The sequence below is a fragment of the Suricata suricatta genome, chromosome 6 (assembly GCF_006229205.1).
Source record: "Suricata suricatta isolate VVHF042 chromosome 6, meerkat_22Aug2017_6uvM2_HiC, whole genome shotgun sequence".
NCBI lineage: Eukaryota > Metazoa > Chordata > Mammalia > Carnivora > Herpestidae > Suricata > Suricata suricatta.
In genome coordinates, this window is record NC_043705.1 from 30,894,638 (window position 1) to 30,922,158 (window position 27,521).

The following is a 27,521-nucleotide window of genomic DNA, read 5'->3' on the forward strand; positions in this document are numbered from 1 at the left end:
AGGGAGAGAGAGTTGGGGAGAGAGAGGGATGCAAAACTTGAGAGACTATTGAATGCTGAGAATGAGCTGAGGGTTGAGGGGGAAGGGGGAGGGGGAAAAGAGGTGGTGGTGATGGTGGAGGACACTTAAGGGGAAGAGCACTGGGTGTTGTATGGAAAACAATTTAACAATAAAATATGGAGGAAAAAAATTTAAAAAAAACAAAAAGAGATTTTTCACTGAGAGCCTCTAGAATAAAAACAGTCCTGCCAACATCTTGATTTTACTCTAGTGAAACCTATTTCAGACTTATTATCTCTACAACTGTAAGACAATAAATTTGCGTTGTGTTGCTAACGCCTGCCGGTATACCACCCTATGATCTGTATTGGGCCTGGATAGTGTCTGCTGTGTAGCTCAGCTCTTAAACCCTGTGGTTTGCTGTTTAGAGCAACACCTAAACAGCTTCAAGGTGAGCCCATGAGTTTATTCACGAATTTATGGAATCACTCTTCTGATCTCACTTGTTCTTCTTGACTCTCTGAAGCATCTATTTCTGATCCTTCCATCTGAAAGCTGAGGCTTCAGTTTCTCCTTCTATGATTTATGTCTTTAGGACCAAGGAAACAGTTGACAGGATTTCAGAAAGTATCAGGGATTTATTTCAGGATTCAAGACATACAGTGAAACTGTAATAATCAAAACAATATGATGCTTGCACAAAAAAATGGACTCAGATCAATGGGACAGAATAAAGAGCCCAGAAATAAACCTGCACTTATATAGTTAATCTACAGCAAAGGAGGCAAAACTATACAATGGACAAAAGACAGTCTGTTCAGTAAATGGTTCTGGGCAGTAACATACAAAACAATAAAATTAGATTACTTTCTCATGCCATATACAAAAATAAAATAAAAATTTATTAAAATATCAGGTACCTGTGTGACTCAGTCACTTAAGCTTCTGGCTTTGGCTCATTGTGATCTCATGGTTTATGAGTTTGAGCTCCACAAAGCTTGGAATTCTCTCTTTCTCTCTATCTGCCCCTCCCCCACCTCAAAGTAGATGAATAAACTTTAAAAAGTGGATTGAACAACTAGATGTAGGATTTGAAACCATAAAACTCCTAGAAGAAAACATAGGCATTAATTACATGTTTTCTTTTGGTTTTCCATTTTAATCAGTTGTCTGTATCACCACTGTCATTCCTGTCATTTTGTTGTTGCTTTTCTTTGTTTTCCAAATAACGGTTGCTTTCCCCCCCAGATATTGCAATTATAATCTCCTTAACTGTTGTCTGCTACCTTTGCCATAATTTCTTCATTGAACAATATCCTTCATTATTATGTGTTACAGGACTCATTCCTTAGGTCCTATTTTCTACTTTATCTGAACTCTTCCCTTTGTCAATATCATTTACTCTCATTATTTTAAATGTTGTTTACATGCCAACAGTTTTCAAGTTTATAACTCCAGTCTACATATTTCAAAGTACAGACTCATACATCTAACTATATAGTAAATATTTCCACTGCAAGTGACAGATATACATATATCATGTCATATGTCTTGATTACACAGTGGATTTTTCTCTCACAAATCTGCTCTTCTCACAGTCTTCCATATTTAAATTGAAGACAACACTCTTATCTTCATTGCTTAGGCAATAAACTGCTGAGTCATTCCTGGCAAATTTTCTTTCAAACCTTTAAAAACTAATATATATATTTCATTATAATAATATTTTATCAACATAGATAGATAGATCATCTTTCATATGCTGGTCATCTTTCTAGGCAATGGGTATACATCACTGAACAAAGTAGGCCAAAAAACCCCAACTCTTGAGGAACTTACAAGAAGGAGAGGCAAACAATAAATAAGAAAATGGTGAGTTATGCTTGATAAAATGAAGGTGATTTATGTTTTGGCCTAACAAAGTAGAACAGATTAAGAAGATCAAGAATGTATGGGGTATAGAGGTACATGTCACAATATTAAATAGCTAAATAGGATAATAATGGCAGATCTCATTACAAAGTTAAACTGAAGCAAAGATTTGAAGTAGCTGAAGGAGTTGGCCAAGCGGATTTTTTTGATGGGGTGGGGGTTGGTGGAAAAACATTCCAGGCAGAGGGTGAAAGGGAAGAATCTAGAGCAAAAGCAATAAGGAAGATATGTTCTTGGTTTATTCAAGGAACAGCACGAAGGCTGGTGTGGTTGTAGCAGGAAAACGATGATCAGGAGTGCGGTACTGAGGTCAGGATGGTAATGGGAGAACCAGATAATTTGTGCTTTTTTACAGTAAGGCCTTGTCTTGTACTCTGAGTGAATTGGGATCTAGGACTTCTCTCTTCAGGATAGAAGTGATATAGTTAATGTCAGTCTGGCTGCCATGTTGAAAATGTAATGCTGAGAAGAAAGAGTAAAGGCAGAAAGATATAAGAGGCTATATCAGTAATCCCAATGAGAGATTATGATGACTTTGACCATGGTGGTAGCACTTGGGAAAATAAAATAGTGAGATTCTTAGTATTTTTTTTCAACTTTAAAAATTTCAAGTCTATAGAACTTGCAAGACTCAAACGATGAACATTCGTATATCCTTCTCTTTTGTTTGCTGATTGTTAGCACTTGCCACATTCTCTCTCTCTCTCTCTCTCTCTCTCTCTCTCTCTCTCGATATTTACTTATCTATTTCTGGTTAAATGACATACAGTGATGGTTAATTCTGTGTGTCAATTTGACTGGTCCATGGAGTACTAACATATTTGGTTAAATTTTATTCTAGTTATATCTGTGAGGGGGTTTCTGAATGAGATTAAAATTTGAATTGGTAGACTGAGAAAAGCATAATGCCTTCACCAGTGTGGGTGGACTTTATCCAATCTATTGAAGGTCTAAATAGAACAAAAGAGAGAATTCATTCTCTCTTCCTGATAAACTTTGGTGAGGTCTTATTGATAGTCTTCTGCCTTAAACTCAACCTAAAATTCACACAATCAGCAGCCTTCCTGTTTCTCAGTCTTCAGACTGCTGATTTTGGGACTTCTCAGCCTCCATAATTATGTAAGCCAAATCCTCACTTATTATGTTGACTTAAAAATCCATGGATCTTTATCCTTTTGTTTAAATTTTATTTTATTAAAAACTTTTTTTAGTGTTTATTTATTTTTGAGATACAGAGAGACAGAGAGAGACAGAGTACAAGCAGGAGAGGGGCAGAGAGGGAGAAAGACACATAATCCAAAGCAGGCTCCAGCCTCTGAGCTGTCAGCACAGAGCCGGATGTGGGGCTTGAACCTAAGAACCATGAGATCATGACCTGAGCCAAAGTCAGACTTAACCGACTGAGCCACCCAGGTACCCCTCCTCTGTTTAAATTTTAGATCAATAGTATCTAGTTGCCTTAAAAATCCAACTGGGATTTTTATCTTAATTATTTTAATTTTATGGATTAATCTCAGCAGATTATATTTTGTATTAATGAATGGCAGCTGAGCAAAAAATATTTCTATATTTAGAGTCATCTCTGTACTTTAAAAGCTTATTGTATTATTCTTCACTAAGATGCTTTATGGCTTTTTAAATATTGTAAATAATATATATTTATATGTTTTCTACTTATTGGTGAAGTAATAATATACTATTTTAAAGTTACAGAAGATATATTTTCTGATATATCTTATTCTCAGAGTTTGTGTTTTGCATATGTTGGCTTTTCTACATAGATTGTTACATCAATAGTAAAAATTTAGAGTTTAATCTCTTCCTTTTTCTATCACATTTTTTTCATTATAGGAATAGGGCCAGCATGTACAGTGCCATGTGAAACAGTAGAGGTGATGCCTAGCATCCTTATGCTATTCTAATCTTATAAATAATGCCTGTAAAATTTCTATATCCACTGTAATGCTGTAGTTTTTAGTATATAATTTTTCAAAGAAAAGAAATTTTCTTGAGTTATTTTTAATCAGAATTATGTATTTAACTTTATTTAATACTGTAGTAGGTTGAATGCTGGTCCCCCAAAAGATATGGCCATGTCACAATACCTGTGCCCTCTGAATGTTACCTTATTTTGAAAAAAGACTCTTTGTAGATGTAATTAAATTAATCACCTTAGAATATCCTGGTTTACCCAGGTAGACTCTAAGTCAATAACAAGTTTATAAGACAGAAGAAAACACAGATAAAAGGAAAGAGCCATTTAAAGGTGGAGGGAGAGACGGAGTGATACAGCCAAAAAGAATGCCTACAGCCACTAGGAGCTGGAAGAAATAAGTGGATTCTCTCCTAGAGCTTTTGGAGGCAGTGAAGCATTGCTAATACCTTAATATCATGATCTGGCATCTAGAACTGTTGGGGAATAAATTTCTGTTGTTTAAAGCAATCAGTTTTGTGGTAATTTGTTATGGTAGCCCTAGGAAATTAGTACAAATACCCTTATGCATTGTATGATTTTTATCTTTTACCTTACTTTTAATTAGATATTCATAGAGGAAATATATGTTTATAATGCTATTGGAATGATTTAAGTAGTAAGATGCACAAAAGGAGTTTACTGATAAAACTATTTCCTCTGAGAATGCCATTAGAAATATATTAGTCTACTTCTGAAGCTTCTTCTATTTGTCACAACAATCTTTAAACCCAGAATTCTGGAGAGTGTGCACTAAATACATGATCCAGGAGTTAAGGAATCAGATTAAGAAGTAATACACTTGACCTTAAGGCCTCTATTTTCAAAAATGACTGGAAATGTAGAAACAAGCTTGAGAAGTGTCAGATAACTAAAAGGAATATTTTACCCAAATGATTATCTATGACAATGGTCACATATACATTTTATAGTACAGAATTCATAATAGAAACTCTGTATAAGTAATGTCATAAATCTAACCTTTTTCAAAATTAAGAATTCCCCCCCCAAATAATATAATCATAAAGAATGTGGAATGACCTTCAGTAATGAATATCAATTTATTCTACATAAGAGAACTCATACTGGTGGAAAACACATTGAAAGTAAGGATTATGAGAACATATTTAAATTTAATTCAGTCCTTACCAATACAGAGAATAAATATAGTAGAATATTTTAAATGTTAAGAATGTGAGAATGTAATTGTTTGTGTGTATAATTTAGTCACTAACAGAAAATTCATATTGGTAAGAACTCCTGTGAATATAAAGAATGTAGGAAGGTCTTTAGAGCTGAATTCTTTTTGCAAACCAGCAAATTCAAAATGCTGGTAAGGCTTATGAATAATAGCAATGTGAGAAAGCCTTTACTGTGTGTGGACAAGTTACTTAACATCCAGAATCTATACTAATGAGGAACCTGATGAATGTTAGGTATGTGGAATGATGTTTCAACTTAATTCAGTCCTTACTAAGTATTAGAGAATTCATACTGGTGAGAATTTTTTATGAATGGGAGAAACAAAATAAAGTGGTCACTGTAAATAGACAATTTATCAAATGAGAGAATTCTTATAGATGATAAATAATAGGAATAAGTAGGGAAGGTCTTTAGACCTGACTGAGTTCTTTTTTCATACCTGAGAACTCATACTGGTGATACATTTTATAAATGTAAGAAATGAGGAAAGCCTTTACTGTGTGTGGATAAGTTACTCAACATTAGAGAATTCATACAGGAGAGAACTCATAGGAATATGAAGAATGTGGGAAGGTCTAGACCTAATTCAGTTTTTTCTTAAAGTCAGAGAATTCATACTGATGACAATCTTTTTGAATGTAAGAAATGGGACAGCTTTTATTGTGTATGGACAAGATACTCAATTCAGAGAATTCATACTGTGAGATAATTGGTCAGTGTAAGAAATGTGGAAAGATATTTAAACTTAAATTTAGTTATTATAATATAGAGAATTCATACTGATGAAAACCTTTATGAATATAAGAAATTTAATAAGGTTTTTACTGTTTAGATAACTTACTCAACATTAGAATATTAATATTGGTTAAAAAAACAACAACCCTATGAATGATAGTGTGGAAAAATCATTACTATGCAAAAGCATGTTACTTAAGAATAGAGTATTAATATGGGTAAGAAGTTCTTTGAATGCAAGGAATGTGGGAAAGCTTTTAGATTTAATCCAAACCTTAATATATGTTGGTGAATTTATACTGGGATGAATTATTATGAATGTAGGGAATGTGAAAAAGCCTGTAGTTAAAGAAGGCACCCTAATGTGCAAAAGAGAATTCATACTGTGAAAACCATCTAAATATAAAATATTGTGGAAAGACCTTAAGTAGTGGCTATCAAATTGCTCAACTTCAGAGGGTTCATAGTGAGAAAAATCTATAAATGCAAGCTATGTGATAAGACCTATCCAATGCCATGCTTTATTTAATTGGTATGAGGAGTCTTCCAACTTGAAATTGGACTTTAAAGTTGCCTCACTAAATAACTGCTTAGCTAAAACAAATTAAAAATATGAGAACTTAGAACAGCCTCATTTGTAGACCCACAGAAACCTGTTCTACTCCTTTACTGATCTCTTACTCTCCCCCTACCCCTCTCCACCTCCAGGACCTTGTTTAACTTTCATTGATTATGTAAACTTACCCTTCCTCCTCCTTTTTCTTAACTTACAAACCCACCTTAATGCATCTTAATTGATACTCCCTTTTGGGGGAGACCTCAGCATGTAATCATGTTTATGTCTCTATGCTATTGTTTGGACCTCCCATATCCCAAATGAAAAGATAAAAGTGTCTCTCAAGATGATCATTAAAAAATATTATAAAGTTTTTGTCTTCTCTCTCTCTCTCTCTCTCTCTCTCTCTCTCTCTCTCTCTCTCTGTGTTTTTAGAATACGAGAGAGAGAGCATGAGTGGGAGAGTGGGGCAGAGGGAGAGAGAGAATTCCAAGCAGGTTCCATACTCAATGTGGAACCTCAGGTGGGCTTAATCCCATGACCCTGGGATCATGACTTGAGCTGAAATCAAGATTTGGTCACTGAGCTGACTGAGCCACCCAGACACGCAAAGCTAAGAGAAAACAATGTTGCATCACCAGGGTCAATCACCATTAGTCATGATGCACGATCTTTCTTAAACATTGCTGGATTCAATGTACTAGTATTTTGTTGAGTCGTTTTGTGTCTGTAGTCATAAGAGACAGTTGTTTGTAGGGCTTTTTCCTTGTGATGTCTTTCCTGATTTTGATATCAAAGGCCTCATAGAGTGAGTCAAGGGGTGTTCCATCCTTTACGTTTTGGAACAGGTTTGTGAATGATTCGTATTAATTCCTCATTCTTTTTTTTTTTTTTTACTTTTTTGTTTTTATTATGTACTACATTGTTACACTGCATAACCTTCTAAAAAGGGTAGATAAGCATAACCACCTTATTTTACATCTATCAGGAAAAGGCTTCCTTAATTGATACCCTCCAAACCCTTTGACACATAGTAATGATTAACTCCAGAGACATGCCTATCTCTTTGCATCAAACTCCACGAATATGGATAATAGGCAAACATTTTTTTTCTGCTCTCATTACTGAACCTGTAGATGTGTAGAGTGACTATGTGGGGGATGACCAAACACACAGCGATGATACGACTCTCCGGCAGGATCTTGAACCAATTTACACCATGGTTTTCAGGGCTGAACACTTTCTTCCTGGCCCCTTAACTCAACCTTAACCCCTTCCCTTTAAGCTCTATTAATTATTCTTTGAATGACTTTTGAATGGCTTTTCTTGTGAGATGGCTTTTAAAATTTTTATTACTAACCCAATATCTTCTCTTTTTTTAAATGTTTGTTTATTTTTGAGAGAGAGACAGTGCAGATAAAGAGGGAGACACAGAATAGGAAGCAGGCTCCAGGCTCTGAGCTGTCAGCACAGAGCCTGATGTGGGGCCCAAATTTAAGAACCATGAGATCATGATCTGGGCTGAAGTCAGACGCTAAACTGACCCAGCCACGCAGACACCCTAATATCTTCATTTGTTATAAGTTAATTCAGATTTTCATATTTATTCTTGACTTTTGATAGGTTGTGCCTTTCTAGTAATTTCCCCATTTCATCTGCATTACCTATTTTGTTGGCCTAGAGTTGTTCATAGTATAACCTGTCATTCTTTTTCTTTTTTTTTATTTCTTCATTTCATTTCTGATTTTAGTAATTTGATTAGTCTCTCTTCTTTTTCTTGGTCATTCTACCTAACAGTTTGTCAATGTTAATGATTTTTTCAAAGAGCTAGCTTTTGGTTTCATTAATATTTATTCTTTTTCTATTCTCTTGTTCATCAATGTCTAATCTATATCCTTTCTTTCCCTTTTATTGCTTGTTTGCTCTTCTTTTTTTCCTTCACTGTCTTAAGGTGGAAGTTTAGTTTATTGATTTAAGATCATGTTCTTTTTTTAATATAAGAATTTATTGCCATAAATTTCCTGTAAGTACTTGTCTTCCATAAATTTTGGTATATTATGCCATATTTTTATTTACTTCAGACTACTTTCTTATTTTTCTTGAGCTTTCTTGTTACCCATTGATTATTTAGTAGTATATTGTTTACTTTTTATACATTTTTTTGCATTTCCAAAATTTATTTCTATTATAATTTCCAATTTTCATTAAAGAAGAGCATCCTTTTATGAGTTCATTCCTTTTAAGTTGATTAAGATTTGGTTTAGAGACCAGCATATGATTAACCAAGAGAATATTCTTTTTTTTTTAAATTTTTAATGTTTTATTTATTATTGAGACAGAGAGAAACGGAGCATGAGTGGGGGAGGGTCAGAGAGAGAGGGAGACACAGAATCTGAAGCAGGCTCCAGGCTCTGAGCTGTCAGCACAGTGCCTGATGCGGAGCTTGAGCCCACGAACCATGAGATCGTGACCTGAGCTGCAGTTGGCTGTTTAACCGACTGAGCCACCCAGGTGCCCCTAACCTAGAAAATATTCTATGTGTACTTGAAAAGAGCTTATTCTGATATTTGTGCACAGAATTCTCTGTAGATTTCTCTTAGATATAGTTTGTATAGACTGCTCTTCAAGCCTTCTATTTCTCTGTTGATTCCCATATTGATACTGGAGTATTAAAGTCTTTGTCCATTGTTGAATTATTTATTTCTCTCCTCAATTACGTCAGCCTTTGCTTCATGTATATATGGGCTCTGTTGTTAAGTGAGTATATGCTTATAATTTATAACAATTTTACAATAGAAAACATCATTCTTTAGTTCTAGTAACATTTTTGCTTTAAAGTCTATTTTATCTGATATAAATATAGCCACTATAAATTTTTTTGGTTACTGTTGCTTGATATATCTTTCCTCAACTCTTTACTTTCAATCTACTTGCATCTTTGAATCTAAAGTTTATCTCCTGTAGGCATCATAGAATTTGGATCATGTTTCTGAAAATCACTTCTGCCAATTGCTGCCCTTTGAATGGAGAATTTAACCCATTTACTTTTTTCTTTTTTTGGTTATTTAGTGACTTTATTTTTTTAATAGTTTCTTGTCAAATTGGTTTCCATATAATACCCAGTGCCCTTCCCCACAAGTGCATTCCTCCATTACCACCACCTCCTATTCCCCTCTCCCTCCCCCTTGAACCTTGGGTTCATTTTCAGTATTCAACAGTCTCTCAGGTTTTGCATCCTTCTCTCTCCCCAACTCTCTTTCCCCCTTCCCCTCCCCATGGTCCTCCATTAGGTTTCTCCTGTTAGACCTATGAGTGCAAATATATGGTATCTGTTCTTCTCCACCTGACTTATTTCACTTAGCATGACACCCTTGAGGTCATCCACTTTGCTACAAATGGCCATATTTCATTTTTCTCATTGCCATATAATACTCCATTGTATATATATATATATACCACATCTTCTTGACCCATCCATGATTTGGCTATTGTTGACAATGCTGCTATGAACATTGGAGTACCATTTACTTTTAGAATAATGGTATACTGACAGGGAAGCATTTATTTCCATCACTTTGCTATTTGTTTTGTGTATGTCATATAGCTTTTTATTTTGGTCCCTCATTTACTCCATTACCACCTCCTTTTGTGGTTAGTTGATTTTTTATAGTCATATGTATTAATTCCCTTCTCATTTCCTTTTGTGTTTTTCTATGGGTATTATCTTTGTGAGTATGAGATTATATATAACATTCCAAAGTGGTGACAATCACGTTTGGATTGATATCAAGTTAACTTCAGTCACTTACAAGAGCTCTTTTCCTGTGTGCCTCCATCTCCCCTGCTTTATATTTTGATGCCATGCATTTAATTTTTATATAATTATATATATGTATATATTATATATAATTATTTTTATGCATTTGTCTTTTAAAGTATGTAGATAACAAAAGTGGACTTATTAACCAAATAACAGTAATAATGTTCGCCATTTTGATACATGGCCATTATTTCCATTTGCTGGGTCTTCATTAAAATTCAACTTGCTGCCTACCATCCTTTGATTTCAACCCGAAGGACTGTATTTAGCATTTTACGTAGGCCCTGTTTAGTGGTAATGAACTCCCCTGGTTTTATCATGGAATGTCTTACATTTCCCCTCCATTTTGAAGGACAGTTTTGCCAGATACAGAATTCTTGGGAGACAAATATTTCTTTCAAAATTGTAAATATATTATCCTACTACTTTCTGGTTTCCAGGGTTTCTCATAAGAAGTCATGTGATACTTTTATGGAGCATCATATGCTGAGTAATTTTTTTTTGTTCCTTTCAAGATTCTTTCTTGGTCTTTGAAGAGTTTGATTATACTGTACCTTAGTGTGGGGTTCTTTTGGTTTCTCCTTGGAGTTTGTTGAGTTTCTTGGATTTGTAGATACATGTCTTTCATCAAATGTGAGATATTGGGGCTATTATTTTTTCTTTTAAAATCCATTTTGAATTTTAATTCCAGTATAATTAACATATAGTGTTATATTAATTTCAGGTGTATAATAGTGATTCAACAACTTGATACATTGCTCAGTACTCATCAGTATAAGTGTACTCTTAATCCCCTTCACCTATTTCACCCATTTTCCCACCCACCACCCCTCCGATAACCACCTATTGTTCTCTATAGTCAAAACTATTTTATGGTTTGTCCCTTTTTTCCCCTTTGTTTTGTTTCTTTTTTCTTTTAAGTTTATTTATTTATTTTGATAGAGGCAGAGACTGCATGAGTAGGGAAGAGGCAGAAAGAGAAGGAGAGATAGAATCCCAAGTAGGCTCCACACTGACAGTAGAGAGCCTACACAGGGCTCGAACCCATGAAACTGTGAGATTAAACCTGAGCCTAAAATGAGAGTCAGATGCTTAACTAACTGAGCCACCTGGGTGCCCCTGTTTTGTTTCTTAAATTCCACATATGAGTGAAATCATATGGTATTTGTCTTTCTCTGACTGATTTATTTCACTTAGCATTATACTGTTTAGATCCATTCATGTTGCAAATGGCAAGATTTCCTTTTTTATGGCTAAATAATATTTCTATATTATAAATATAATATATATGTATATAAATTTTTTCTGTGTCTGAGTTCCTTGAATGATTTTTTACAGAAATATTTATTTTTACTGCTTTTGTGTTTCCTACCTTTGTATTGTCACTTTTGGTCTCTCCTTTCCACTCAAAGGGTATGTTTAATATATTTTTTTAACATAAGCTCTATGCCCAATGTTGGGCTCAAATTAATGACCCCAAGACAGAGTCACATGATTTACCAATTGAACCACAAAGGCACCCCCTTCCACACCTCTAATATTTGTTGTAGGGCTCGTTTAGTAGTCGTGAGTTTTTTAAAATTGTTTTTTCCAGAAAGCTCTTAGCTCTCCTTCTTTCTGAATGATAGTCTTGCTGGATAGAATATTCTTTTTTTAAATGTTTTATTTATTTTTGATACAGAGAGAGACAGAGCATGAGAGGGGGAGGGGCACAGAGAGAAGGAGACACAGAACGGAAAGCAAGCTCCAGGCTCTGAGCTAGCTGTCAGCACAGAGCCCGACACGGGGCTCGAACCCACGATCGTGAGATCTGACCTGAGCCGAAGTCGGAGGCCTAACCGACTGAGCCACCCAGGCGCCCCTGGATAGAATATTCTTAATTGCAGATTTTTCTCATGTAGCTCTTTGAATATATCATGCCACTCCCTTCTATTTTACAAAGTTTCTGATGAAAAATCTCTGGCTAGCCTTTTGGGTTTTCTTTTGTAAGTTACTGACTTCTTTTGTTGATTTGAAGATAATTTCTTTTGTCATTATATTTTCGAAATTTAATTACAATATACTTGGTTTTGGCCTGCTTTTTATTTATTTTTGATATAGAGAGAGACAGGACATGAGAGGGGGAGGGGCAGAGAGAGAAGGAGACGTAGAACCAGAAGCAGGCTCCAGGCTCTGAGCTACCTGTCAGCACCAGTGCCCGACGTGAGGCTGGAACCCACGAACGTGAGATCTGACCTGAACCAAAGTTGGAGGCTTAACTGACTGAGCCACCCAGGCGCCCCTGGCCTGCTTTTTTAAAATGAAATTTCTCTGTGCCTTCTGGATATTCATATTTGTTTTCTTCTCCAGATTACGGAGATTGTTAGCTATTATTTCTTCAAATAAATTTTTCTGCCCTCTTTCTCTTTCTTCTTTTGGTACTCCAATAATGTGAATGTTGTTACATTTGATGGAGTCACTGAGTTCCCTTAATCTATTCTTATTTTGCAAAATTGTTCTTTTTATTTTGTTCAGCTTCATTATTTTGTCTTCTAGGTTATTAATTTATTCCTCTGCTTCTTCCAGCCTGTTTTTCTTTGTACCAAGTGTGTTTCTAATCTCATTTATTGCACTCTTCATCTCTCATTGATTCTTTTTTTAACTTTAAAAAACTCTGTGGTAATGTTCTCACTAATGTCTTCCATTTTTTCCTCAAGTCCAGTGTGTATCATTATGATTGTTGCTTTAAATTCTCCATTGGGCATGTTACTATTATCTGCCTCAGTTACATCTCTGGCTGTGGCCTTGTCTTGTTCTTTCATTTGGGATAAATCCCCATGTCTTCTCATTTCATCTAAGTCAATGTCTGCTTCTCTGTTTAAATGTTTTATTTATTTATTTATTTATTTTGAGACAGAGCATTAGCAGAGGAGGAGCATTGGGAGAGGGAGACAAAATCCCAAGCATGTGCCACAATGCCAGTGAAGAGCTCAATGTGGGACTCAAACTCATAAACTGTGAGGTCATGATCTAAACCAAAATCAAGGGTCATACAGTTAACTACCTGAGCCAGCCTGAGTGCCCCTGCTTCTTTATTTAGAAAAGCCAGTTACATCTCCTTCTACTGAAAGTAATGGTCTTATGAAGAAGTCATGTATTGCCTAGGGCCTGGTGCTTTAGAGGGTGTCACCAGTGTGTGCTGCATGCACTCTGCTTTTCTTTCCTGGCTGTTGTGTCCTTCAGGCCACTTGTCTGCAGAGCCTCACCTTGCCCACTGTGGGTAATGTTTTGTCCTTGGCCTGAATGTGGTGAGTTTTAACTAGGTGTTCTCTGTTATGCTTGTGAATGAGATCTGTCACTACCTCCACTGGAACTCAGGCCCTGCAATACTCTCTGGTCAGATGTGGTATGGGCAGGAGTTTGTGCTGGTCCTGCCATGCTTGGATGGAGGAAAGTGTGATTGCCAAGGGGGAGGCCTTAGTGTAAGCAAGTTAGGCTCTATGTTTATGCTGAGGTGAAGGGGAGGGAAATGACCACCAGCCATCTCCTTTTTTCTCAGAGCCATGTCTCTGTGAATGCTGTCTTTCAGGGATATGTTACAAGAAGACAAAATAATCTACCCACTGTGTGTCTCAGGCACTCTTTCTATCACTGTTTTCATGTTGTATGCTCCCAGGTGTTTTTACTGCCTTCTCTCCAAGAGCAGTACAGTGCCCTCCAGGCTCTGCAGCCAAACCCACTGACTTTTAAAACACCAGGCTTTAAGCTCCACTGGTTGTAAGAACTCATGATATTCAGCCCCTAAAAATTTCCAAGCCATTGGCTTTGGGGAAACAGTCTCTTTTCTGTGTTTACCTCTGTGTTTCTCTCCCTCTTGCCCTTCTCCACAGCCACAGCTCCCTCCCTTCCACAGCAGCCAGTATCTGTATCTCCACTAAGCCACGTCTCTACATTTCCTGCTCTCTTTAACATACCCATTTCTCTCTCTCTCTAGTGGTAGAGTTTGTTCTTTCAGTTTTCATGTCCATTTCTAGGACATTTAGGATGCTTTGATAGTTACCTAGTTGTATTCATGGGGTTAGGTGAGCCTAGGGTCCTTCTATCCCACCACCATATTCCTGTTAGTCCATACCTTTATTAGGTCTGAAATGAATAAGTTTATTTATTTATTTTGAGAGAGAGAGAGAGAGAGAGAGAGGAGAGACGAGATGAGACAGAAGTCATGGGGCGGGGACAGAGGGAGAGGGAAAGAGAGAATTCCAAGTAGGTTCGGCACTGTCAACACAGATCCTGATGTGGGGCTTGAACTCATGAATGTGAAATCATGACCTAGCTGAAATCAAGAGTCAGACGCTTAAACAACTGAGTCACCCAGGTGTCCCTTGTTTTTCAAAAATGTTTGTTTATTTTTGAGAAGGAGAGAGAGTGTGTGAGTGTGTAAGGGTCAGAGAAAGAGTGAGAGAGGAATACAGAAGATCTGAAGCAGGCTCTGTGCTAAGAGCACGGAGCCTGATTCAGGGCTTGAACTCATGAACACATGAGATCATGACCTGAGCCGAAGTTGGACTCTTAACTGACTGAGCTACCAAGGTAGCACTGTTTTTTTTTTTTCTATCACCATGTCTTTTGATTGGAGCATTTAGTCCATATATTCCAATTATTGACAGGTATGTACTTAGTGCCTTTTGTTACTTGTTGTATGGTTATTTTTATAGTTCTCTGTTTCTTTCTTCCTTTGTTCTCTTTTGTCATGATTAGTTGGCTTCCTTTAGTGATATACTTGGATTCTTTTACTTTTTGCATATCTATTACTGTTTTTTGATTTGTGATTACAACTAGGTATGTGATAACATCTGCATATAGCAGACCATATTAAGCTGATGGTTGCTTTAGTTTGAACCCATTCTTTACTCCTCTCCCCCATCACGCTTTAAGTATATGGTGTCATACTTTATAACTTCTAATTTTGTGAATCCATTGACTGAGTTTTACAGATATAGTTTGTACTGATTTTATGTTTCCTTCTTTTCTTACTCTTATTTATGGTCTTTCCTTTCCCCTCAAAGAATCCCCTTTAACATTTCTTGTAGGGTTGGTTTAGTGGGCATGAATTCCTTTAAATTTTGTGGCTCTTTTTTGGGGGGACTCTTTATTCCTCCTACTATTCTGAAAGGTAGCCTTGCTGTATAGATTACCACAGGCTGCACACTGTTTCTTTTCAGCACTTTGAATATATCATGCCACTTCCTTCTCGCCTGCAAAGTCTCTGCTGAAGAAATGAGCTTAATTACATAATGGGATTTCCCTTAAATGTAACTGATTTCCTTTCTCTTGCTGCTTCTCTTTATCACTACTTTTTTTTTTTTGCCATTTTAATTACTGTGTCTTCGTGTGGACCTCTTTAGGTTGATTTTATGGGGTGCTATCTGTGCTTCCTGAATCTGGGTGTCTATTTTTCTCCCCAGATTTGGAAAGTTTTCTTTCTTCTGCAAATGTTATTATGCTTGAATGTGTCACTGAATTCCTTAAGTCTCTTCTCATTTTGCATAATTTTCTCCCTCTCATCTGCTCAGCTTTATTACTTTCCATTACCCTGTCCTTCAGGTTGCTAAGTCATTTTTCTGCTTCTTTTAGCCTACTATTTATTTCATCTAGTGTATCTTTAATTTCATTTATTGTGTTCCTTTTCTCTGATTGGTTCTTTTTTTTAATCTCTGTTCTAAGGGTCTCACTGATGCCTTCCATTCTTTCTCAACTTCAGTGAATGTCTTTATGATTATTGCTTTAAATTCTTGATCAGGTGTATTGCCTGTCTCTGTTTCACTTAGGTCTCTTGCTGTAATTTTCTTCTCTTCTTTTATTTGGGACATATTCCTCTGTCTTTTCATTCTCTGTGTTTGTTTCTCTGTGTTAGGAAAGTCAGCTACATCTCTTGCTTGAAAGTAATGGCCTTATGAATAAGAGATCCTGTAGCGCCCTCCAGTTCAGTGTCCCCTGTGCACTGGAACCTGGCATTTCAGGCTTGTCTCCTATGTGTGTTGTGTATGCCCTGCTTTTGTTGCTGAGCCATTTATTCTTTCAGTCCATTTGACTGCAGTAGCTCTCTTTGCCTGTTGTGGGCAGTGTTTTGTCCCTGTGGTGTTGCTGGGCCACTCTGGGGCCACTTGAGCTTAGGTTGAGTCAAACCAGGTGTTTGCAAGAGAGGCAGTAGCAGAAAACTTCAAGCTGTTTCCCCAGTTTTGTCCCCTGAGAAATTTTCTGTGGTTAATAGGGCCCGCAATCAGACCATCTCTCTGTCCCCATCCCACTTCTGGGGCTACAGTTGGCCTGGTGTATGGGTATATGTGGTTATCTTTCTCTCTCCCTGGGACAGGAGTTACCCTGGCGTGGTGCTGCCCCTGTCAGGACTACTTGCACACTATCAGGCCTGAGGCACCACCCTGAGTGATCTGTGGCCAGGAGCATACTGGAGGAACCAGAACTGCAACATGCTCAGAGGATTGGGGTGATAGCAGTGTTAGCAACTTATGTAGCAAACGTTAGCCCTGCACTGGTTCCTGTGACATTTTTTCAAGTGATATTTTTATCCATTTATATTTGTCTTCCATTTCTGGGTCTCTAGTAATGCAATATTTGTATACTTAATGGTATCTCATATGTCCCTTAGGCTCCATTTACTTTTCTAAAATATTTAAAAATGTTTATTTATTGTTGAGAGAGGGAGAGAGTGCAATCTGGGGAGGGGAAGAGAGAAGGAAAGAGGATCTGAAGCAGGCTCTGCACTGTCAACGCAGAGCCCAATGCAGGGCCTGAACCCACTGACCATGAGATCATGACCCGAGCTGAAGTGGGACACCTAACCAAATGAGCTACCTAGGCACCCCTACTTCTCTTTTTTCAAAATCGTTTCTTTCTGTTACTCAGATGATAAATTACGTTGTTCTATTTCAGGTAACTTTGCTAATCTTTCTTCTGACTAATCAAACCTGCTGTTTAGCCCCTCTGGTGAAGTTTTTTTATTTTAGTTATTGGATCCTTCAGCTCTAGAATTTGTTTGGTTCCTTTTTGTAATTTCTGTCCTTGTGTTGGTATTCTCATGTTGTTCATATACCATTTTTCTGATTTCTTTTACTTCTTTGTCCACGTTTTCCCTCATCTCTTTTAGCATATTGAAGACAGTTATTTAAAGTCCTTGTACTTTGAGTGTAATGTCTGAGCTTCCTCAGAGTCAATTTCTGCCAATTAAATTTGTTCTTTTGAATGAGCCCTGTTCTCCTGTTTCTTTGTATGCCTTGCCATTTTTTTTTTGAACATTGGGTATTTAGCTATTATGTGTTAACTCTAGAAATCAGGTTATACCCCTTTCCCTATAGTTTGATGGTTTTGTATTTTAATCGCTAAAGGCTATAGTAGACTTTTTGCTTTGAGACTTCCCAAACTTTTTTTCAAAAACTTTTCCTTGTCAAGTGTGATCACTCAAGTCTCTGTTTTTATAGCTCATGTTTTGTTAATGTATTGACAGAGATTTCCTTGAATGCTGGGAGCTGAAATGAACAAAGAAAGAGACAAAATATATTTAATAAGAGAGAAAGAGAGAGAACAGCCACGTTTCCCAGTATTATCAGGTTGGCTCTGTATTGCAGGGCTTCTTTATCACTTAGCTGGGCTTGGCTTGTTCTGTGCCTAGGGATCAACCCAAGATGATAGCTTAAGGTCTTCTTAGGACATTTTTGAGCATGCATCTTGCCTGGGTATGCACCTGGCTTTCTAAATTCCCCCAATTGAGGAAGAATTTTTTGATATCTACCCCCACCCCCAAAAAAGTCTGGCGGGGGGGCTTAGTGGTTCAGTTGGTTAAGTGGCTGACTCTTGGTTTCAGCTTAAGTCATGATTCCATGGTTTGTGGGTTCAAGCCCTATGTAGGGGTGTCTGCTAACAGCATGGATCCTGCTATGGATTCTCTCTCTCTCTGCCCCTCCCCCACCGGCATATGTGCACTCTATCCCTCAAAATAAATAAATAATAATAAAAATCGTCTTACTCCAGCTTCTCTTTAAGGTCTCGGATGGTCTTTTGTATGACTCCATGCATATTCTTTTGCTCCAGATGTCTGGGGGTTTCTAGTTTACTTTGTAGTTTTGTGAACAGTGCCCACCACGTTTCCAACCTGCACACCGGTTTACATGAAAGAGAGGAGTGCCTTGCTTCAGTTCTTTCAGTATCGCCTAGGCAGGTTAGAACAGTAAACCCAAGGACTTGCAAATAATGCTGCTGTGCTCTCTCTCATTCAAGGGAGGCAACTAGAAAGTGGGCTGCCACCTGTTTATAAGTAAGTTTAATGATCCATCAGGGAAGAGTTGAGGCAAAGATGAGTAAAACACAAAGCTTTTCTACCATTTTAGAGATAGCTTTTTACAGATGGGATATTTTCCAGAGCTCCTATAAAGTTGGCCCAGACAGCTTCTTGTTGTAGAGGATGTTTCTGTAGTGGAATGAGAACTTGGAGCTTTCTCCTTCTCCTCTTCTTCTTCTCTTCCTCTTCCTTATCCTCCTCCTTTTTCCTCTGCTGCTGCTTTTTCTTATTGCCTAACAAAGTCTCAGGACTGCAAGACCATGAGCTGAGCCAAAATCAAGAGTCAGACGCTTGACTTATTGAGTCACCCAGCAACCTAGATTTCAATCTTTTAGTGAGCTTATGCTTCTGGACTGTGAACTTCCCAAGTTTTCTCAATGCTCCCCACCCCAATGTGAAACAAGAAGGGTACAGTGTACAATACAGAGATGGGTATTTTCCTTTTCCCTCATGGAAAGCTAGACCCTGCTGGAACTGGGTATTTTCCTTCCCTTAGAATAGTTAAACTGATAACTCAACAGGTTAGCCTCTCATTAATTAGGTTCCCCTCAGGGAAACTCTTCCTAAAAAGAGCAGAATGCTCTGGATATTTCAAAATTGTTCCTTTTTTCCTTCTGCTGCTAGAAGTATGAGAGAATTTTTCTCTTTCTGACTCTGTGGAAGTCTGTCCATGTTCCTGGAGATAGATCTCAAAATATCACAACTCCATGACGGATTCCCCCCATGGAGTCTTCAATTCTCAGACTTCTCCACATCAAGCATCCAGAGATTGATTCATCAATTATAGTTCAGATTTCCCTACTCCAGCACTGATTACCACAGTGGTTTCTGCTCTTGAGTCTCTGTACCAGTAAGTTGTGACTCCTATAGCTCTCTGTGACTCTCTTATCTTTGGGTCATTGAGTTTTCCCAATGTCTTCTCATCCACCCGACTTTTACACATCCAGTAAGAGTTGTTGGTTTTCTAATCTGTTCAGGTTTTAACTTGTTAAAATGAAGTGATGATTTCCAAGCTCCTTTCATTCAGAACTAGAAACAGGAAGTTCTTGAAAATATTTTCAATTTTTATGAAGTCTAATTTGCCTACCTTTTCTTTTGCTGCTTATGCCTTTGATATCATATTCAAGAAATCACTGCCAAACCCAGTGCCATGCAGTTTTGCTTTATGTTTTCTTCTAAGAATTTTGTAATTTTATTCTTCTATTTCAGTCATGGATCCATTTTGAGTTTTTTTTAAAAAAATGTTTTATGTCTTTATTTCATTTTGAGAGACATACAGAGAGTGAGCGAGGAAGGGGCAGAGAGAGAGGGAGACACAGGATCCGAACCAGTCTCCAGGCTCTGAGCTGTCAGCACAGAGCCCAATGCGGGGCTCAATCCCACAGACTGTGAGATCACTACCTGAGCTGAAGTCGGATGCTTAACCGATTGAACCACCTAGGTGCCCCTTGAGTTTGTTTTTGTATGTGGTATTAGGTAAGGATATAACTTCATTCTTTTGCATCTTGTTTTCTGAGGAACATTTGTTGAAAAGACTCTCTTTTCTCCCATTGAATGGTCTTGATACCTTTGTTGAAAATAATTTGACCTTATTTATATGTGAGGATTTATTTCTGGAATCTCTATTCTGCTGATCTATATGTTTGTCTTTAGGCCACACTATTTTGATTACAGGAACTTTGTAATAAGTTTTGAAATCAGGATGTGTGAGTCCTCCAACTTTGTTCATGTTCAGGATTGTTTTTGGCTATTTGATGTCCCTTGACATTAATATGAATTCTGAAATGAGACTTTCTAGTTTAGCAAAAAACATCATAGGGATTTTGATAGAGATTACATTAAACCTATAGATCACTTTGAGTTGTATTGACATCTTAATGGCAAGTCTTTCAATCCATGAACATGAGCTCTCTTTGAATTTATGTATTCTTTAATTTCTTTCAGAAATGCTTTTGTTGGGGCACATGGGTGGCTCGTTTGGTTAATTGTCCAGCTCTTGATTTTTGGCTCTGGTCATGATCTCACAGTTCATGGGTTAGAGTCCCATGCAGTTAGCTTGGAGCCTACTTGGGATTCTCTCTCTCTCTCTCTCTCTCTCTCTCTCTCTCTCTCTCTCTCTCCCCCTCCTCTGTTGGAACATGTGTATGTGCCTGCACTCTCAAAACAAATAAGTTATCTTTTTAAACAATAAGTTTTTTTGTTGTTTTCATCATACAAGTCTTTCACCTTGGTTAAGTTAATTCCTGAACATGTTATGATAATATGAATGAAACTGTTTTCTTAATTTCTTGTTCAGATTGTTCACTTTTAGTGTATAGTGTTGTAACCGATTTTTGTGTATTGCCTTTGTATCCTTTGTTGAATTCATTTATTACTTTTAAGTTTTCTGTGTAATCTTTAGGGTATTCTATATATGAGATAACATCTGTGAACAGAGATAATTCTACATTTTCCTTCCCATTTTGGATTCCTCTTTTTTTTGGGGGGGGGCATTATTTTCTTTGGCTAGGACTTCCAGTACTTTGTTGAATAGAAAAGGTTAAAGAGGGGGCGCCTGGGTGGCTCAGTCAGTTGGGTGTCCAACTTCGGCTCAGGTCATGATCTCACAGTTGGTGGGTTTGAGTTCTGTGTCAGGCTCTCTGCTGATAGCTCAGAGCCTAGAGCCTGCTTCAAATTCTGTGTCTCACTCTCTCTCTCTTCCCCTCCCCAGCTTTCACTCTGTCTCTCTCTCTCTAAAAATAAACATTAAAAAAATTTTTTTAAAGAAAAGGTTAAAGAAGCACTTCTTGCATTATTCCTAATCTTGGAGGAACAGCTTTCATATATGGCATTTTATTATCTTGAGGTAGTTTCCTTCTATTTCAGGATTCTGAATGTTTTTATCATGAGAGAATGTTGAATTTTGTTACATACCGTTTCTGCATCTGTTGAGATGATCATGTGTTTTTTCCCCTTCATTCTGTTCATGTGGCTTATTACATTGATTTATGTATATATATATATATTTTTTAATTTTCATTATTATTTTTATTATTTTTTAATTAATTTTCAAATTTACACCCAAGTTAGCATGTAGTGCAACAATGATTTCAAGAGTAGTTTCCATAATGTCCCTTACCCATTTAGCCCACCTCCTCTCCCACAACCCCTCTAGTAACCCTGTTTGTTCTCCATATATGAGTCTCTTAAGATGTAGTATACATATACATATATATATATATATACACAATGGAGTATTACATGGCAATGAGAAAGAATGAAATCTGGCCATTTGTAGGAAAGTGGATGGACCTCGAGGGTATCATGCTAAGCGAAATAAGTCAGGCAGAGAAGGACAGATACCATATGTTTGCACTTATAGGTCTAACAGGAAAACAGGAGAAACCTAATGGAGGACTAGGGGGAGGGGAAGAGGGAAAGAGAGTTGGGGAGAGAGGGATGCAAAACTTGAGAGACTATTGAATACTGAAAACGAACTGAAGGCTGAAGGGGGCGGGGGGAAAAGAGGTGGTGGTGATGGTGGAGGAGGGCACTTGTGGGGAAGAGCACTGGGTGTTGTATGGAAACTAATTTGACAATAAACTACCTAAAAAAAATAAATAAAAACACAGGTCAGAAAAGGAATAAATAAATAAATAAACATTAAAAAAACAATAAAACAAAAGAACATGGAAAAAAAGAGTCTCTTATGCTTTTGTCTCTCTCTGTTTTTTTAATGTTATTTTTCTTCCCTTCCCTTATGTTTGTCTGTCATATGTTTGTCTTTCTCTGACTAATTTCACTTAGCATGATACCCTCAAGTTCCATCCACATAGTTGCAAAAGGTAAGATTTCATTCTTTTTGATTGCTGAGTAATACTCCATTATATGGAATATATCACATCTTCTTTATCCATTCATTCATCAGTGGACATTTGGGCTCCAACCATACTTTGGCTATTGTTGATAGTGCTGCTATAAACATTGGGGTGCATTTGAAACAGCACACATGTATCCCTTGGACAAATACTTAGTAGTGCAGTTGCTGGGTCATATGGTAGTTCTACTTTTAACTTTTTGAGGAATCTCTATACTGTTTTCCAGAGTGGCTGCACCAGTTTGCATTCCCATCAGCAGTGCAAAAGAGATCCTCTTCCTCTGCATCCTTGCCAATATCTGTTGTTGTCTGACTTGTTGATTTTAGCCATTCTGACAGGTGTGAGGTGGTATCTCATTGTGGTTTTGATTTGTATTTCCCTGATGCTGAGTGATTATGAGCATCGTTTCATGTGTCTGTTGGTCATATGGATGTCTTTGGAGAAGTGTCTGTTCATGTCTTTGCCCATTTCTTCACTGGATTATTTGGGGTTTTTTTTTTGTTTTTTTTTGGGGGGGGGTATTGAGTTTGGTAAGTTCTTTATAGATTTTGGATACCAACCCTTTGTCTGATATGTCGTTTGCAAATATCTTCTCCCATTCTGATGGTTGCCTTTTAGTTTTGCTGATTGTTTCATTCACTGTGCAGGAGGTTTTTATTTTGATGAGGTCCCAATAGTTCATTTTTGCTTTTGTTTCCCTTGCCTCTGGAGACATGTTGAGTAAGAAGTTGCTGCGGCCAAGGTCAAAGAGGTTCTTGCCTGCTTTCTACTCGAGGATTTTGATGGCTTCCTGTCTTACATTTATATCTTTCATTCATTTTGAGTCTATTTTTGTGTATGGTATAATAAAGTGATCCAGGTTCATTTTTCTGCATGTCACTGTCCAGTTTTCCCAGTACCACCTGCTGAAGAGACTGTCCTTATTTCATTAAATATCCTTTCCTGCTTTGTCAAAGATGAGTTGACCATATGTTTGTGGGTCCATTTCTTGGTTCTCTATTCTGTTCCATTGATCTGAGTGTCTGTTCTTGTGCCAGTACCATACTGTCTTGATGATTATAGCTTTGTAATACAGCTTGAAGTCTGATTGATTTATGTGTATTGAATCATCCTTGTACTCCAGGAACCAATCCCACTTGCTCGTGGTGTATAATCCTTTTTTACGTGCTGCTGAATTCAATTTTCTAATATATTTTTTTGAGGATCTTAGCATCAGTGTTCATGAGAGAAATCAATCTGTAGTTTTCCTTTCTTGTAGTGTCTTTGCCTTTGGTATCAGGGTAATAGTGGACTCACAGAATGAGAAAGTGTTCCTTCCTCTTTACCTATTTGGAAAAGTTTGAGAAGGATCAGTATTATTTCTTCTTTATTCTCTACCTCCCTTCCTTGGTCACCCCTCGCCAAGGAGGAATTACGCTTTGCTTTGGTCTTTCACGAGGACTTTATTATTTCTTCTTTAAATGTTTATTAAAATTCACCAATGAAGGCTTTGGGCAAGGACCTTTCTTTGTCAGGAGATTTTTATAAATTACTCATTCAGTCTTCTTACTAATTATAGTTATACTCAGATGATGTAGCTATTTTCTCTCTGCTTACAGTGGACATTGCATTTAATATCTTACATTATAATACTCTAATTTGAGTTTGTACCAGCTTAAATTCAATAATATACAAAAACACTCTGGGGGCGCCTGGGTGGTTCAGTTGGTTGAGCATCTGACTTTAGCTCAAGTCATGATCTCACAGTTTGTGGGTTCGAGCTCCATGTTGGGCTCTGTGCTGATAGCTCAGAGCCTGGAGCCTGCTTCAGATTCTGTGTCTGCCTCTCTCTGCCCCTCCCCTGCTCACTCTGTCTCTCTCTCTCAAAATAAAATAAATACATTTAAAAAAAAAACCTCTGCTATTTTGACAACTCTCTCTGATAACAAAATTTCCAGGCATGTATATCTGCATTTATTTTTTCTCTGAAGGTAGTATCATGTAGCCTTTTATTTTCATAATCACTACCATGATAATGCAGTCCATGGTTAACTATTTTTTGTTTCAATTAAGTATCATCTGATCATTGTAAATGACATTTTTATTATATTGAGGATATTTTCAATTCTTATATTGAGTACTGAGAATATCTTCAAATCTATCAAAATAAAGTGGATGAAACATTACCATATGGTTTATTGTTGAAATTATATTTAAAGATCATTGTAATTCCCAACATTAAATCATGATAATTATATAGTTTTCAGCTAAATAGAGATATGTTTTAAAAGGCAAAATAAATTTTAAACTATAGAAATCAAAGTATATTTAATTCAACAGTTTTATGTTTGAAATATCTGAATTCTAGCAAATTGCAGTTAGCATTTATTCCATGTTTTCTTCATAATAACAAAATGCATAAAATAAAATTTATGCCACATTAAATTACCTTGAACATTAAAATATTGACAGTATTGTCTAAATATATTGGCATTTGAAACAGGACCAAGTTCTTAATTTGCTTCATTTCAAGATTAAAAGGATACTAATGTATCTTACATTCTTGTACCTCTGTGATGAAGCAATTACCACACTGGAAAAACTATTAAAATTATAAGCTGTTTTTTAAAAAATTACATCATGTTTCATCTACATTTTAATTATCAAGTAAACAGTGACTTAGGCTTTCTGATTATGAGCTTATATTAATCCTGATTAATATTAATATCCTTAAATATCCATGGTATGTAAAGTAAAGATGTTAAGGCCATTCTTTTAGAAGTAACTTATGATAGTTTATTCAGATCCCATTTATTAGTCAGATTTTGATGTAACCATGCGGTTCTGATCATAAATTGCAGTAAAGTTGAAAGAAAGATTATTAATAGGCTGTTATCAAATAGTTTTTCTGAAAAACTAATCCTCACATTAGATTTACATTTAAAAATTTGACTACATATTATTATAAAATTCTCATATATCTGTACTTGATATCAATTTGATGTTCATTTTGCTCTTATTGAAATATGACAATGTCAATAAGCAAAAAAGGTGCAACTGAAAAGTTGACATAGGAATAAAGACTCAAGGGACACTAATTTAATTTGGAATGGCTGTTAGAGGTCAAAGTTATTAGTTCAGCACTTAGATGTTATATAACAAGAACAAAGAGAAATGTCCCAAATATCATTATTCTAATATTTCACATATCAAAAAGTGATGTTGCTGTTCATAAACACTTAAAGAATTTTAAAGGTATTTCAAAAAATTTCTAAAAATATCACATGTAAATTCCTGGTAATTATATTATTTAAAAAGTTAACACACAAAATATCCTAGAATAAGATGAACTTTACTGGTCAAAGTATTTTATTTTAAAGCTCCAGTATTCAGTTACAAATATTTAATGATAAAAATATGAACTGATAAATTGCTTTAATTGAAAAGATGTAAGGTTATTTGTGCATACTTCGATTTTCCCAAAATCTAATTGTAATATCTTTGTGATAACAGCTAAAGGACAGTATTGAATAACATACTCTCAAGTGAGAGTATACAGTCTATAACAGACTTAACTGAAAATGATTGCATTGAGTAAATTGTAAATGAATATATAGACTATTTTGGAAATCAATGAATGAATCTAAAATCTACACCATTTGCCACATGATGTCGCTGTATACCACAAAGTCTTGTCGATGTTAATGTACAGATCACCAAAAACTAAGGGAGGAAGCTCCATTTTCTTACAGCCGGACAGAAGACGGACGGTCAGGAGATATATTATTCAAGATATAAAGAAAGCATGATTTTGAAGTGAGAGCGGTAACAGAGGTGTCGTGGTTTGCGATGCTGTTTCCTAGGCAAGGAGGCAAGGGAGCCCAGCGTCTGCTGCTCTTCGTTCTGCTCCTCGCAGCCTGGAAGACTGGGAGCGGTCAGGTCCACTACTCGGTCCTGGAGGAGGCCAAACACGGCACCTTCGTGGGTCGCATCGCGCAGGACTTGGGGCTGGAGCTGGCGGAGCTGGTGCCACGCCTGTTCCGGGCGGTGTCCAAAGGCCACGGGGACCTTCTGGAGGTAAATCTGCAGAATGGCATTTTGTTTGTGAATTCTCGCATCGACCGCGAGGAGCTTTGTGGGCTGAACCTGGAGTGCAGCATCCACCTGGAGGTAATCGTGGACAGGCCGCTGCAGGTTTTCCATGTGGAAGTGGAGGTAAAGGACATTAACGATAACCCACCAGTTTTCAGAGGGAAAGAACAAAGGTTATTTATTCCTGAATCTAGACTGGTGGATTCACATTTCCCGATAGAGGGCGCTGCTGATGCAGACATTGGTGCCAACGCTCTTCTGACTTACACCCTCAGCCCCAGTGATTATTTCTCTTTGGATGTACAGGCAAGTCATGAGCTGAGTAAGTCACTTTCACTCGAATTGAGGAAATCTTTGGATAGAGAAGAAACACCAGAACTTCGTTTATTATTGACGGCCACTGATGGGGGCAAACCAGAGCTGCAAGGTACTGTTCAGCTGCTGATTACAGTGCTGGACGTTAATGATAATGCCCCTTTGTTTGCCCAGGCTGTGTATAGAGTCCATTTATTAGAGACTACAGCAAATGGAACATTAGTGACTACAATAAATGCCTCTGATGCCGATGAAGGTGTAAATGGAGAAATTGTCTTTTCCTTTGGCAGTGATGTTCCTCTAAACATTCAAAAAAACTTCAAAATTGATTCCAGCTCAGGAGAGATTAGGCTAATTGGTAGATTGGATTACGAAGAAACAAAATCTTACGAAATTCATGTAAAAGCAGTTGATAAAGGAAGTCCTCCAATGTCAAATCACTGCAAGGTTTTAGTGAAAGTGCTAGATGTAAATGATAATGCTCCACAACTGGCAGTTACATCTCTGTCTTTGCCAGTCAGAGAGGACACTCCGATCAGCACCGTCATTGCTTTCGTTTCTGTGTCCGACAGAGACTCCGGTGTCAACGGGCAGGTGACTTGCTCTCTGATGCCTCACACCCCATTCAAGCTGGTGTCCACTTTCAAAAATTACTATTCGCTGGTGCTGGACAGCGCCCTGGACCGCGAGAGCGTGTCGCACTACACTCTAGTAGTGACCGCGCGGGA

General features: G+C 37.1%; 1 protein-coding gene across 1 annotated transcript in view; it reads left to right on the forward strand.

The window, feature by feature from the left end:
- LOC115293397 (protocadherin alpha-1-like) overlaps window positions 1–27,521 on the forward strand; it is a 48,177-nt gene that overhangs the window by 11,299 nt on the left and 9,357 nt on the right. The window contains exons 3-4 of the mRNA XM_029941183.1: window positions 25,642–25,683; window positions 26,250–27,518. Of these exons, the coding sequence (XP_029797043.1) occupies window positions 25,642–25,683; window positions 26,250–27,518 (1,311 nt within the window). The remainder of the gene's footprint in view (window positions 1–25,641; window positions 25,684–26,249; window positions 27,519–27,521) is intronic.